At 38.6% G+C, this 15,312-nt stretch overlaps 1 protein-coding gene across 1 annotated transcript; it reads right to left on the reverse strand.

The window, feature by feature from the left end:
• Positions 1–706: 706 nt before the first annotated feature.
• Positions 707–1,473, reverse strand: LOC116024965 (zinc finger protein ZAT8-like). Its single transcript, XM_031266009.1, has one exon. The coding sequence runs from the start codon at positions 1,398–1,400 to the stop codon at positions 879–881; it is 522 nt and encodes a 173-aa protein (XP_031121869.1). The 5' UTR covers positions 1,401–1,473; the 3' UTR covers positions 707–878.
• Between the last annotated feature and the right edge of the window lie 13,839 nt (positions 1,474–15,312).

Genomic DNA, 15,312 nt, shown 5'->3' on the forward strand with positions numbered 1-15,312 from the left:
TATATATAGTATATATATATATATATATATATATTATATATATATATATATATATATATATATATATATATATATATATATATATATGGTTCTGTTTGGTAGAACTTATTTTAGAGCTTAGAGTTTATTTTAAACTACAAGCTATAAGCTCGGTTTGGTAAAACAAAGAAAACTCAAAATAATAGCATATTTTGAAATGTTTTTTTAAATAGCGTTTCAAAATAAGCTCATGATTTTTAACCTTTTTTTTCTTTTTATCCTTATTAATTTAAAAAAAAACAAAAAAAATGACATCTTCTATTTTTCATTAATCAAATTTCGTATATTTTAATTTATATGTGTTTTTATACTTATCAACTAATTCAACAATTAATTTTATGAAACACTTTAATTTCATTTAGTCAGCTTATTAACTACAAACTTTTCAGCTTCTAGCTTCTAGCTAGTTTTACAATATACATGCCAAATAGAGCCAAATATTTGATTTTTTACCAAATATTTCAATTTCAATTAGTCATCTTATATTTTCAAAATAAAAATTAATAAGCTTATTAGCTACTAATTTTTTAGCATTTAGCTAAGCTTGAAAAGCAGAGCCATTGTCAAATTTAAAAAATCAATTACACCAAATTAAACCTTCAATTGAAGATAAAGGTTGAAAATAGTTACAAATTAAAATATAAATATTTGAAATGTTAGTTTCGAATTTAGCTTAAACAAAATATTTTTCATTTTTAATTAATTCTGTATACATGTTTAAATCTAAGCTAATATATAATTAATTCAATATTTTCATAACGAGTGATAAAAAAATATTAAATCAATCAAAATCCATTCTAATGAATTTACTACTCCGAATCCTATTACTAACTACAAAATTAAATAAACAAATCCAAAGTTGTAGGAACAAATCTCCTATGTACAATAGAATCATTCTCTAGAAGCGTAAAATTCAAGTCAAACAAAACCTCGTTCTTCTTCTTAATCCCAGCGCTGTGCTCCTCGTTCTTGACAGTCGTCACTGTTAACGAATCTGGGGATTTCTTGTCGTCACTATGTAATTGGTCACGATGTTTTCTCATGTGACCGCCCAAGGCCTGGCCGAGGTCAAATTCCAAGCCGCAGACCGGACATTCGTGTCGTTTTTTGATATTCACATTGTTGTGTTGAAGCTTTTGCTGGTCTATTTTGGGGCGCTTGTGGCTGGCCCGATGGCCGCCCAGAGCCTGGAAAGACTTGAACTTCTTTTGGCAGGTCTTGCACTCGAATTCCCATCCTGACGGCGGCGTTTTCCCGGCGGCACCGCCGCTTGCCGGACGGGAGAGCAACACCAGACAATTGGCCATGGCCAGCGCCTCTGCCTCCGCTGCTACTTCTTCTCTACTTCTCTTCAGCGTCATTATGTTAGATCTTATCTGATGATTTCTTGGATGGCTGTTTACTTAGTATGGAGTTTGAGAAGGTTTTCTGAACTTAATTAGCTAGTCTACTGCTATATATATAGAGAGAGAGAGAGAGAAAGAGGCGTGTGGATTTTTGAGTGTTGCTAGTACGATGTAGAATTGCCTAGTATTCCATTACTTGTAGCCGAAGAAAAAACAGTCAGAGGAAAATACAACGTTACTTCCTTAATTATACAGATATATTTCAGGTAGGATGCTTGGGATGATGTATTTGACGTCACCGACTACGATTTTGCCGCCTTTACTTTTTTTTTTTTTTTAAATATTTTTTATTTTTTTTCCTCGGGCTAGCTACTCCTATATCGCTTGCTCTTCTTTATTATAATCTTTTAATAAACTTTTCTGGTAATTGTGATATGGGGGTTCAAATGTGAATATATTTTTTATAAAAATTGTGACAGTACATATCTAGAAATTACGATGCAAAGAATTTTATGATTACTAAGTTTATAAATTTGTAATAATATACGATTATACTTAGTCCAAACACATACTTTTCTAAGATATACATTTTTTAAAAGTCGTTCAGAGGACATTTGATAATCAGGAAAGTTAAACATTTTTGAAAGGCTAAAGTGTCATCTAGCACCATGAAGTATATCCAATTATTCATGCCGCACCTTGAACTTTCATGTCGTATAAATCGAGCCACAAGTCAAAAAAAAAAAAATTTACCTAAAATTTTTAGCAGTTTCCCTGTCTTCCTGCTGACATGGCGCAGGTGTCCAACTAATGTGGCATTTTTTTAACCTTATTTTGTCCATGTAAGCATTTACATATTAAAAATAAAAATTTAAAAAAAAACAAAAACAAAAACAAAAACCGAAGACCAAACAAAGAAAAATAGCATTTCTATAAATTTGGAAAATTGAAAAAATACTAAAAAAAAAATTAGTCAAAAAATATAAATTCTGAAAAAAAAATTGAAACATTGGAATTGCAAAATTGAAAATTATACATTATGAAAATAAAGAGAAGAAAATTTTGGTTATTTTAATATAAGGTTAAGAGAAATGCCACATCAGACGCCATGTCAGCAGGAAAATAGGGAAACCTGTTAAAAGTTCTAGGCGAAATTCTTTTGCTGGTTTGTGGCTCGATATATACGATATGAAAGTTCAGGGTGAGGCATGAATAATCGAATATAGTTCATAGTGCTAGATGATACTTTAACCTTTTTGAAATTTAAAAGGCGAAAAAATTATTTTCTGATTAAGTTTTTGACTTGTGGAAGTTCGAGTCAATTAGAAATTAGATTCTTTAATTTAAAATAAGGAAAATAAATTTGGCCAGTTTTTTTTTTTTTTTTTAAACTGTTATTAGTTGTATTGGTGCAATACCAGTTTTATTCATAATATTTAATTTAGTATTAATATATAAAATTTATATGCAAAGAAACTACATCAAAAGTACAATAAAATACCCAAAAAATCAATTTTAAAAGTTATAAGAAATGTAAAAGAAAATAAATAAAGAAAGAAGAGTTAGATTGACAGAATAGTAAATAGGTCAAGTAAAATGAGACTAAGGTAGGACTGTTAATGAATCGAACATAAACGAACGGAAGTTGTTCGTGATCGTTTATTAAGAATTTTGGAGTGTTCGTGTTCGTATTCGTTTGTTAAGGTTTTCGAAATCATGTTCGTGTTCGTTTGTTAAGCGTTCATTAGTGTTCGTTAACGTTCACAAACGCGTTCGTTAATGTTAACGAACATGTTAGTTTATGTTTATGAGCACGTTCGTGAACACTTAATAACCAAACAACTGCACATGCTCATGATCACAATTCGTTAGTGAACAAGAAATAATGTATGTTCATGAACAATAACCAATCAAACAACACAATTACAAAACTAATGAACACTAAACGTGCTTGTTCATGGACATTAATAAACAAACACAAATGAGCCTGTTCACGAGCTCTTAACAAACGAGCCTACAACTATTTAGACTCTGTTTGTTTATGAACCTAACTCTAAAATTTGTTCATTTATGTTCGCTCACCTTAATAACCGAACATAAGCGAACGCTTATCGAACACGAACACGAGTAGTTTACCGAAAGCTCTGTTCGCTAACACCCCTAGACTGAGGGAATAGTAGTTTATTTTTAGTATAAATAATGCTATTTCCCCTCATTATTTTATATTTTTTAATATTTACCTCCTTACATAGTAATAATTTTTTTATTCATTGATTACCCTAAATTGACCAACTTTGCTTAAAAAATAAATCTAATTATTAATCAAATATAAAATAAATCAATCACATATTACCACATAATAAGTGGGTGAAAATTAGAAAATAAATGTACTTTATTACTGATGAATCGGGTATAGAGATTTTATACCCTAAGCGTAATCGGGTCAACGTGACAGTGGGTCAGAGATTCCCGAGCTACTTAGCTATTTATTAGAGAAAACAACCAAAAGTCCTTCTTCCAGCAGCATTTATAGAGTGTCAGATGACAGGAGTTGGTCTTGCGGCATGGGTGCCACGTGGAGGCTATGCACGAGACCAGGCGTAGGCCCACTATCTTTTGTCAAAGTGCCTGGGGGCCATGAGAGGAGACGCGCTCCAGTGCAAGTTGATTGGGCCAGCCAGCCCTGAGCGATTCCTATGAACCTTGCCCTGCAGGTTCCCTAGGCGGGCTGATCGGGAAGTAAAAGGTCAGATAGGCCGGTAGGCGCGTCGCTCGGTTAGTACGCTGCTCGAAGACCGGTCCCTATACGATCGCGATACCCGGATAATAATCTCTATCAATAACATTATTTTTTTACTATTTAACCACATGTGATAAATTTGTCGAAAAAGATATTGACAAGAATTGAACCCGGTTGAGTTTCATTATACATTTGGTTTATGAGCTAGTGGTTCAGGTTAAATTGGTTGATAATTAAGTATTGATGCAAGAGCGAAGGTACATACTATCCTTCATTCGTTTATCTAATGGGTGACGCACGCATGCATATATACATGGCTTACCTTTCTAGAACACATACATGCATGGCTGCTGCTCTTAGTGCTCTATGTCGCTCAAACTAAATCCTTTTATTAAATAATGCAAATATTTAGGTGAGATCGTCTCACAAATTTTTCTAAATTAAATTCATGTATTTGATCAAAAGGATAATACTTTTGGATGAAGAGAATATAGTACCTAACTACCTATAACAAACAGGGTTGGTACTTGGTAGTTATATATGAGCCTCCTCTTCATGCATGTTTTATTTTTTGTATAGCAAGTCATCCACCGTCCATTTTGTACAGCACTAAAAATTAATATACGAATAATGCCATACAATAATATATCCACTAGCACTTGATTAAAGACTGACTTTTAATTGCTCGGAAGGGTTAGTGGAATGGATCGGATCAACCTGTTTGTAGCACAAAGACTCAAAGAGTCAATGAGGCTCGATCTCATGACTTTTCATATAGAAAAGTCACTACATGCATCTGAGCTAGGGGTGTGCAATTTACCGAAATTTTTCGGTTAACCGATTGAATTGAAAAATTTCGGTTAACCATTAACTGAATCGAAAAATTTGGTTCGGTTAATGGTTAAAGGAATCTTGAAACTTCGGTTAACGGTTAATTCGGTTCGAAAGGTCGGTTAACCGAATTAACCGAACGGTTAACCGAATTTTTATATATATATATATAGATAAATAATTAAATATAAATACTAAATACTAATTGGATTGAAGATTTGAAGTTATAAATGTTTGAATATATGAAGTTATGGATGATTTGTATTTTATTTTAATTTTTTTTTTTTTTTTTTTTTGTAATTCAGATAAAATTCTGGCCAAATTAAATTTAGAACTGCTATGCTCAATATCACTCTACAACTAACAAGGTTCATATAATTGGTTTCTTGATTCAATTTGAAAGTACTATATGCACATAAATAAATACATAATCAGCATAAAGGCATAGGTAGAAATGCAGAATGTGTCATTGCTCAACTTCAGCATCAAGGAAGACCAGAGTGCACTTCACCTGTAGTAATTCACTCTGTTGTGACTCCAGTGAGTACCAATAGTGCCGGCGTGAGACGCGTGAGGCATGAGTCGCGTGAGGGCGTGAGGCGTGCAGGCAGCCGACAGTCGGTGAGCGGCGGGCAGTGGGCGACTATGCGGTGGGCGGTGGCCGACGGGCATGCGGTGAGTGCGGCCTCAGGTCTGCCGTCTGCCGGAAGAGAAATTTTGGAGGCTTGGAGCTATTTTATTTTAATTGGATTTATTATTTTAGGTGTTATTTTTAGAATTATATATATATATATATATATATATATATATATATTTTTTTTTTTTTTTAAGAAAAGGAGGTCTTTATTGATCATTAGCAACAAAGGCATAGCCTTACAAAGTTTTTGGTCCCAAAGTGACCATACATGCTACCAGAGGCAATAGCCTTACAACACTTAGGCTCTAAAAGACCTTACAAGATTCATCTCCTTATACTATATAAAAGCAACAGCTAAACAATAAACAAGGGACAACCATCATGTGCATCCTTTTCTTCCATCAAAAGTAGCATGAGGCACTCCAAGGTCCCCAAGGGCTATTCTCCATTTTTTCAATCCAACCACATTTCTGCCTTGCATGCCAAGAAGATTGCACTTACCCTCCACTTCTTTTCCTTGTCAATACTGCATCCACCATTCATTCATTACAAAACTTGGTCTTCCTTTGACACAGAAACATGGGAACCTGCACCAGTTTAGTGATCAACATGCCTTTTCACCCTTGAGCTAAAGAACAACTCTAACTTATGTGGATCTCCACATTTGTGCAAGAAAGAGCTACCAAAATCCCAACTCAAGCAATGAAACTGCCCTTAGGACTCAGGAAGGTGTGCTGCACAGAGCTCTGTGTTTTAAACCAGCAGACCCCTTTCCCCCAAGACCTAAGCAACAGCTTGAGACATGGGCATACCCTTAAACCCTAGACAGACCAGCCCCATGCAGATCTCTGCATTTTTGTAGAGCTGATCTTTTTGTGTCCAGGGCAAAGCAATACACCAAGACACCTGTCTTGCCATTTCCTTTTGATATTTCCAAAATCCATCCTTCCATCTGTTCTGATTCATATCATTCCTTTTTTCTTTTGTTCTCTTTTTTTTTTTCATATTCTATTCCTTTTTTTTTTTCCTTTTTTCTTTTTCCTTTTCCTCATTTGTCACACAGACCATAATAAACCCTGTCTTATGCACCAAACCTAACAGAATTCCCATCCTCCTGTGTCAAAGAAGGATCAAGCCTGCTAACATCTTCACAAACCCACAGTGTTAGACAAGTATTAAACCAAAGGATCAATGCAATCCCAGCCTGCAAAACAGAAATGCACCAGCTTGACACATTAAGGAATAGCCCACAGGGCATTGTAGAGCTCATCTACCTGTCAGAATAATTGGAGCTCCTGATGACCTCCCTTGCCCATCTGCCTAGCCCTTTCCCTGTTCCTGCAACCAGCCTCAGAGTGAAGTCCTGCAGAAGACCACCATCATCAGCCCATGCCTCATTCACCTCCATTCTGCACATGAAGCCTCAAAGTGGTGCCCAACAGTAGGCCCACCATCATCAGCCCATCTTATGCATAATCTTGCCCAGGGGTCACAGCAAAATGAGGGATGCCCTCCAAGGACACCAGCCTCCAAAATCCATCTGGAAGGCCACCCTCTCTCAAAATAATCAGACTTTGCCCCTCACATCTTTCAACCAAGCAGCTAGCCAAACAGTTCACACTTGCTTTGCATCTATTCCAAACAGTTTTCCCTCCCTGAATCATAGCCTTCTCCCTCAGAAGCCTAGGCTCATCAGACTCAAATTCCACATTCACAAGTTTTTTCCTTCTGCACCAAGCCCATATTTCTTGCACCATCAGACCCCTAACCTCATTCAATGATTGTCCTTCTTGCACAGAGAGGACACCAGCCAGACAGAACTGACCCTTAGTATTCCTTATGAAAAAGCTACAACTTTTCCCCCCAACCCCTTCTGCCATATTGACCTTAATCCACCCTCTTGGAGGCTTACACCATCCATCCTTAGTGACCACCTTCTGCACTCCAAATCCCTTAGTCCTTCTCAAGATTGCCTCCCAATTAGGTGGGAATGGATCCCACCTTGGCCATTTTCTTGTAATGCACTCAGCTATTCCTTTTGCAACTTTAAATTTGATTCTTGAAGCTGAGCTTTTTCCTTTTCCATATCTACACTGGGTGAAGCCAACCCACAGCTCCCAGATTATTACTATGGGCAACCTTTCAATCATGAATTTCTCAAGTCTATTCTTTACCTTTCTCCCCCACCAATGATAACAGATCTGTTCAAGAGTCCTGGGCTGCACACTCATCCCCAGAGATCTCCCAAAATAGCCCCAGACTTCCTTTGCTACCTCCCCTGTGCAGAACACATGTTGCAGAGTACAAGATGTTGGAACAGCACAGCAATTGCACCTTGAGACCATTTGGTATCCAAATCTAACCAACACATCATCTATAGGGACCTTCCTTTTGAAAACTCTCCAAGCCATAAAAGCCATTTTCCAGGGCACATGTTTCAACCATACCCTCCTGCTCCAATGCTTAGAGCAAACCCTACTACCTTCCTCTCTTCTTTAAAACTCTTTGGCTGCTGCAAATGTGAACTGACCACTTGATTCAGGTTTCCAAAGTGCCTTGTCAGTCACCCCCTCTCTCAGAGTCATTCTTAGCACCCTCTCACTCAGCCTATCATCCAACTCCTCCACCTCCCACCTCCCATTCCTGTAAAAATCACACAGATTCTCCTTTGCCCTTGTTTTCCCCTCAATCCCCAGCACCTTTGCGATTGCTCCCTCACCTGACCAATTATCCCACCATAGGTTCACCCTACCCTCCCCAACTTTCCACAGAATTTCACCCTCCACTCTATCCCTTGACTCCACCATTCTCTTCCATACATGGGAGTCCCTATATCGCCATGCTATACAGACAGGATTAGAACTACTGTAGTATTTTGCCCTTAAGTAATCCCCCCATAGTGATTTCTCAGTTCTGAAGTGCCACCACAATCTTGTTCCAGCAGCAGCCACCATTTCCCTTAGACTAGTAAAACCAACCCCTCCTCTATCAATACTTTTTGCCAAGGAGCCCCAGGAACTCCAATGGTACTTCTGCTTACCATCCACCTCACCCCAAAAAAAGTTTGCAAAAGCCCTCTCCAGCTGCTTAATCACAGCCTTAGGAGGGTTAATAGCTGAGAATACATGCATTGGAAGTGCTTGCAACACAGTTTTGATCAGCACTGCTTTGCCCCCTTGAGATAGGAGCCTGGTATGCCACCCTTTGCATCTTGCTGTGACCCTGTCAATCAAAGATGAAAACAAGTCCACCCTCTTTCTGCCCCTATATACAGGGCATCCAAGGTATGTAAATGGAAACAACTTATGCTAATATTTTGTTATTGCCCTCACCCTCCCCACTTCCTCACTGTTAACATTCTTATGCATAAAAAAACCACTTTTACTTTTATTAACCAATTGACCAGATACACTCTCATATTTCTCTAAAGCCCTCATTGTTTTCCTCAACTCACTCCCCTTCCCTGTTGTAAAGACAATCATATCATCTGCAAAAGATAAGTGGTTAATTTCAGGGCCGCCCCTTGCCTGAGTAAACCCAGCCCCATTCAATCTCAACAAACAAGACAGCAATTCAGCAGCTAGAATGAAAAGGCTAGGGGACAAAGGATCACCCTGCCTAAGGCCTCTTGTAGAATGAAAAAAACCACACTGCCTACCATTAACAATGACTGAGTACCAATTGTTGTTTATTGTCTTGTCTACCAAATCCACCCACCCTTTACAGAAACCAAAATTTTCCAAGACAGCTAAGACACATTTCCAGGACATCCTGTCATATGCCTTAGTTTTGTCAAGTTTCAAAATAACATCCTTGTTTACAGCAGTCATCCCCTGACACAATTCTTGGGCCAAGAGAATATTATCTATTATGCTTCTTCCCTTTACAAAACCAGCCTGATATGGACCAATAAGCCTAGCGAAAACATCAGCTAATTTCATAACCATGATCTTAGAGACAATCTTATTGCAAAAGTTGCTTAGGCTTATTGGTCTATAGTCAGTGAATGTGGCTGGATTTGGGACCTTTGGAATTAAAACTATTGATGTGTGTGTCATGAATTTTGTTAGGGACTTGCCCTCAAAGATTTGGATTATTACCTCACACAAGTCACCTTTGATGATCTCCCAACAGCTTTGATAGAAGCCTCCACCAAAGCCATCAGGGCCTGCTGCACTGTTAGGATTCATACTGAAAACACAGTCCCTTATTTCTTCTTCCAATGGTTTTTGCATCAATCTTCTATTTTCCTGCTCAGTGACCCTTTCCTGCAAACATTCAAGCACTGTTAGCTCAAGCTGAGTTTCCTCAGCAGTAAACAATTTCTGGTAGAACTCTACTGCAAGATCAGCCACTTGGTCCTGATCTGTTATCCATTCTCCCTCATCATTTTTTATCTTGTGAATCACCTGCTTCCTCCTTTTTTCCCTCACCAAGCCCTGGAAATATTTTGTGTTTCTCTCCCCCTCCACTACCCACTGCAAATGAGACTTTTGTTGCCAATACTTCTCCTCCACCACAACTGCCATCTGCAACTCTGCCTGTGCCTTTTTATATTTGAGCATGTTCTCTTCAGAGTGGTCATTCTGTACTGCCTCCTCAGCCACCCTCATCTCACCCTCCCTCTTTTTTATATTCTCAAAGATGTTCCCAAAGACCTCCCAATTCCACCTAATCAACTCCCTCTTTACTTTTTTCAATTTTGTTTTGAACCTATACATTGCATTACCTTCCACCCTCTCCTCCCAAACCCCCCTCACAACCTTAGAGAATTGCTCATGGTCACTCCACATGTTCAAGAACATGAAAGGCTTTTTTCCAATTTTCATATGAGATTCCACATCCAGTACCATTGGTGAATGATCAGATGAAGTCTTAGATAGGTACTGAATGTAGGTCTTTAGCTTGTCCTCCCAACCAGTGTTTACTAATCCTCTGTCCAGCCTTTTCCAAACAGCCCCCTCTCCTTGTCTTCCATTCCACCAGGAGAAAGACCCCCCATAATAAGCCACATCTCTAAGGCCAGCCTTGTCAACACACTCTTGAAACTCTCTGCTTTTTGCCATGTTATATGGAGTCCCACCCTTTTTTTCCTCACTGCTTAGGATGCAGTTAAAATCTCCTAAAGCAATCCAGCATTGTTCCCCTGTTATACCTTCAGCAAATGATTCTAAATACTCCCATAGCTCCCTCCTCACTCCTGTATTACAGCTTGCATATATGAAGGTCATAAATACCTCCTTGTCAACTTCTGCCAGTCCCACCTTCAAAGTTATAGCTTGTTCTGTTACATCTACCACATCCACCCTTACCTCCTCAGACCAGACAATCCACATCTTGTCATTCTCAGTGCCCTTTCTCATGTCCCACCCCAAGGAAATACTCAAATCTTTTCTGTGACACTTCTCCATCATTGGTTCACTAATGCAAACAATCCATGGCTTATAGACCCTCACCAAGTTTTTGATTCTGTAAGGGGAGCCTTGGGATCTCACCCCCCTTACATTCCAATAAATGATCTTCATAAACCTCTCCTGGGTGGCCTACCACCCCTTTTTTGGGCAGTGCTGCCTTTCACTCCAGACCCCCCACCCCTCTTTGTAGTGCCTTCCCCTCTTTTTGCCATTTCCTCCACCTTCTTCTGATTTCTTGTCTGCCTAGGTGACAAATTCAGAGCCTTGTTTTCCCTTGTCACCTTGGCCTTAACTTCACTTTCTTTTGCCTTTCTCTCACTAGCCTCCTCCTCAGCCTCACTCAATTCCTCAGATACCTCATAATCCCCATCCTTCTTATCTGATTCAGATAGAGCTCCCTCCCCTGGATCAAGGTTTGCCTTGTCCATTTTCTCTAACTCCCCCTCCTCTAAATCCCCTATGTCACCCAATTCTTGATATGTATTATGCTCCCTCCCATAGATCCTAATCATGTAATCTTCCTCAATATCACTGTCCACTCCACTCCTCCCAGGGTCCACTGCAGCTTGTTTTTCAATTTTCCCCAAATCCAGAGGGCTTTTACCCCCTGAGCAGTATCCCCCTCCCTCAGCCTCCAAAGGATCATCATACTTCTCCTTTCTACACTCACCATATGCCATCTCCTCCCCCACCTTCTCCTATCCTTTCTTTGTTTCTGACACACCTTTCTCTTGCTTTTTTTGTCCTTGCTGTTTACCAGCATTTAGCTGGTCATTTTGCTTTGTCTGATTTCCAGCAAATGATTGCTGGTTCTGCCTCATCTGATTACCAGCATATGTCTGCTGGTTTTGCCTTGTTTGATCACCAGCAGATGAGTGCTGGTTCCACTTTGCTTGACCACCAACAAACGTCTGTTGGCTTTGCTTTTGTGTTTGTGCCTGTTGTGGCCTCCTGTCTCCTCCTTGTGGCTGTCTTGAGCCATTACTTTGGCTCCTTGTGCGATTATTCTGTCTCTCCCTTGACACCTTCCTTCCCCTTTGAGCCTGACTTCCTTCTGCTGGACCTGAACTACCTGCATAACCTGCATTGCCAACAAATACTCCCACCCTGCAATACTCAACACTATGTCCCTGTTTGTAACATTTAGAACAATATAATGGCACCCTTTCATAAACAAATTTTTGAATGTAGCCCTCATCCTCATCTCCAGTATCCCTAGAGAAGCCTATGAACACTTCTTGTATTCTAGGCTTCAATAGATCAACTTCCACTTTGACCCTAGCATAACTAGGTCTAGTAAATTTTTGAGTTGCCTCATCAAGGGCCAATAGTCTTCCTAATGGCTTACAGACTTGCTTCAGTGCTGCCTCAGAGAAGTGGTTAGCACTCAGATGTGGGAGCCTAATCCAAATTGGAGCTAGGCTTGATTCCCTTTCAGTAGAAAACCCTAAAGTCCACCTAAACAATCTCATAGGACATTGCCCTTCAAACAATATTTGACCATGCATTAATATATCTAGGCAGTCCCTTTCTTGTGAAAATGCAAGTGAAACATGTCTAGGATCCACCCAACCTATCTCCACAGAGCCTTTCAAGATAAATCTCTCAGCAAAACTCTTCCTAATAGTCTCCAAGGGTGGTCGACCCTATGAGAACTTTCCTATTAAAAGGTGATTTCAACAACATTCATTTGTTTTATCTCCTCCTTCTCAAATCTGATTGCAGGGAGACCCCTGTGTGTTTCCATGTTTTTCTTAGCTATTTCTGGTTGAGGCAATTCTGCAAAAACCCCCCTTCCCACCTTACTAGTATCTCCTGAGAACAGATTCACAAAGGTTTTCCCCTGATTCCATGGATTTATATTTTGCACATTTCTCCCACCCCTTCCCTGCCCTCCAGGGCCATTTGTCTGATGGATAGATGAGGGGATGTTTAATCCCCTGCCTCTACCACCAATACTAGCATTACTCGGACCTGGATCCCCCAATGCCACTTTGGCTTCAAGTGTCGCAGGCCTCACCTGGGCATTTCCACAAGCAGTTGGTGCATGTTGGACATCAGTCACCACCCGCTTGGGATTTGGCCCAGATTTCACCATGTTATTTTCAACTTCAGATTGATCAAGTTTAGATTCAGTTTTCTTACCTACCTCCACAGAGTTTTGCGGTTCCATTGTCCCTGGTGCGAATGAAACTCCTTTTGCAATAGTTTTCCCTTCTTGCGATTCCTTTGTTTCGGCCACAGTTCGCTTGTGATCAAAATTGACTCCAGAAGCCTCACCGATCCCCTTGCTCAATTTCTCAGGATCATCTCGGCTCCCCTCTGGATCAATTTTCCTCCCGATCATCTCCATATTTTGATTTTCTGGTCCAGTTTTTTCATTCACAATTCCCCGATTCTTCTTACTTGCCACCGTATATAGTTCCCTTGCTATTTTGATCGCCTCACGAAGGTTTTCCTTCGCTTGCGTTCCGGTATCTTCTCCCATTTCAATGCTCAACAATTTTATTTCCTCCATTAGTTCCTCTGGAACCTCCTCCCAAGAGTTAGCACTGCTTTCACCTTCCAAATTAGATTTATTTGGATTCACCTCTCCCGATTTCGGATCGTCTCCCAGGACCACATTCGCTACTGTCTTTTGATCTTTTGCACAATCAGTTTTCGTATCTTGATTCTCCTCTTCCTGGCGCATATTTAGATCTGGTAATCCTTTTTCTGGCGGTATAACTGCCACTGGATCACCCTTCAACGACGGCGCAAGAAGTTGTGCCGCCTCCTCCACTGGATGCTCAGCCATATCACCCACCGGCCATTGGTCGGATGTTACTTCTTGCAATAGATTTCCTGTTATTCAGAACCAAAGCTGCCGGACTTTAGAAAATAAAATCAGAAAAAATTCCCCAAAGTCAAAATTAGAATTCTAGAGAGAGGGGAGAGAATTTTATATTTTAGGTTTAAAAAGTTCCGTTAATCGGTTAACCGACTGATTAACCGAAAAAAATTTCGGTTCAGTTAATTCGGTAACACAAACTTTGGTTTGGTTAACGGTTAAAGATTTTAAAATTTCGGTTAATTCGGTTCGGTTAAAAGGGTTTGGTTAACCGAATGCACACCCCTAATCTGAGCACAAGGTGCTTGGCTACTATTTACTAAGATTATTTGAAAGTTTTTACTGTTTACTAAGATTTTGATGGCAAGCCTAGCGAAGTTGGCCTGATAATTAAGTTGTTGATTTGATAACAATAAGATTTCAAGTTCTTACTCGCCTTCTTAGTTTGAGTCGGTCAGTTATGGACAATTTAGATTGCTTTGTCTTCTTGTGGTTCTTTCCAGCTAGGGGTGTGCATTCGATTAACCGACCCGTTTTAACCGAACCGAATTAACCGAAATTTTAAAACATTTAACTGTTAACCGAACCAAAGTTTGTGTTACCGAATTAACCGAACCAAATTTTTTTTCGGTTAATCGGTCGGTTAACCGATTAACCGAACTTTTTAAACCTAAAATATAAAATTCTAAAAATAACACCTAAAATAATAAATCCAATTAAAATAAAATACAAATCATCCATAACTTCATATATTCAAACATTTATAACTTCAAATCTTCAATCCAATTAGTATTTAGTATTTATATTTAATTATTTATCTATATATAAAAAAACATTTGGTTAACCGAAAAATTTCGGTAAATTGCACACCCCTATTTCCAGCTAGTGCCACAAGGCGGCGTTTACTCATTACATATTTTCGGATAGTCCATGTATGCTTGTATGGGAGTTTATTTTCTCGTCAATCAAAAACAAAATAATATATATGTTTAGACAAAGACATAAAGTTGTATATTCTTATTATTATTCAATTCATCAAGGTATACAATAGATTTTAACACAAAAAATTATGCATATAAAGTTATTTTTCGTAAAATTATCTTACACAATATTAACTCTGAGATCTATAGAAGTTATTATTGTGTTGAATAAATAAAAAATATTTATTTATATATTTTAAATAAATAAAAAATATTTATTTTGAAAAATAAAATAAAAAATGAAAAAGTGTCAAATTGACCCCCTAAGTCGGGTGGATAGTGCAATTAGGCCCCTTAACAGAATTTGACCTGATAAACAAGTCATGTAGTACTCAATTACACTTTTTTACCGGTTTAAGGGGCTTGAATGAAGCTTTTTTCAGTTAGGGGGCATAATTGTACTGTCCACCCGACTAAGGGAGCCAATTTGACACTTTTTCCTTTTAAAAAAAAAACATAATGACATTTTCATAAATAATATAACTCGAATTTTAG

Source organism: Ipomoea triloba, chromosome 7, assembly GCF_003576645.1.
Source record: "Ipomoea triloba cultivar NCNSP0323 chromosome 7, ASM357664v1".
Taxonomy (NCBI): domain Eukaryota; kingdom Viridiplantae; phylum Streptophyta; class Magnoliopsida; order Solanales; family Convolvulaceae; genus Ipomoea; species Ipomoea triloba.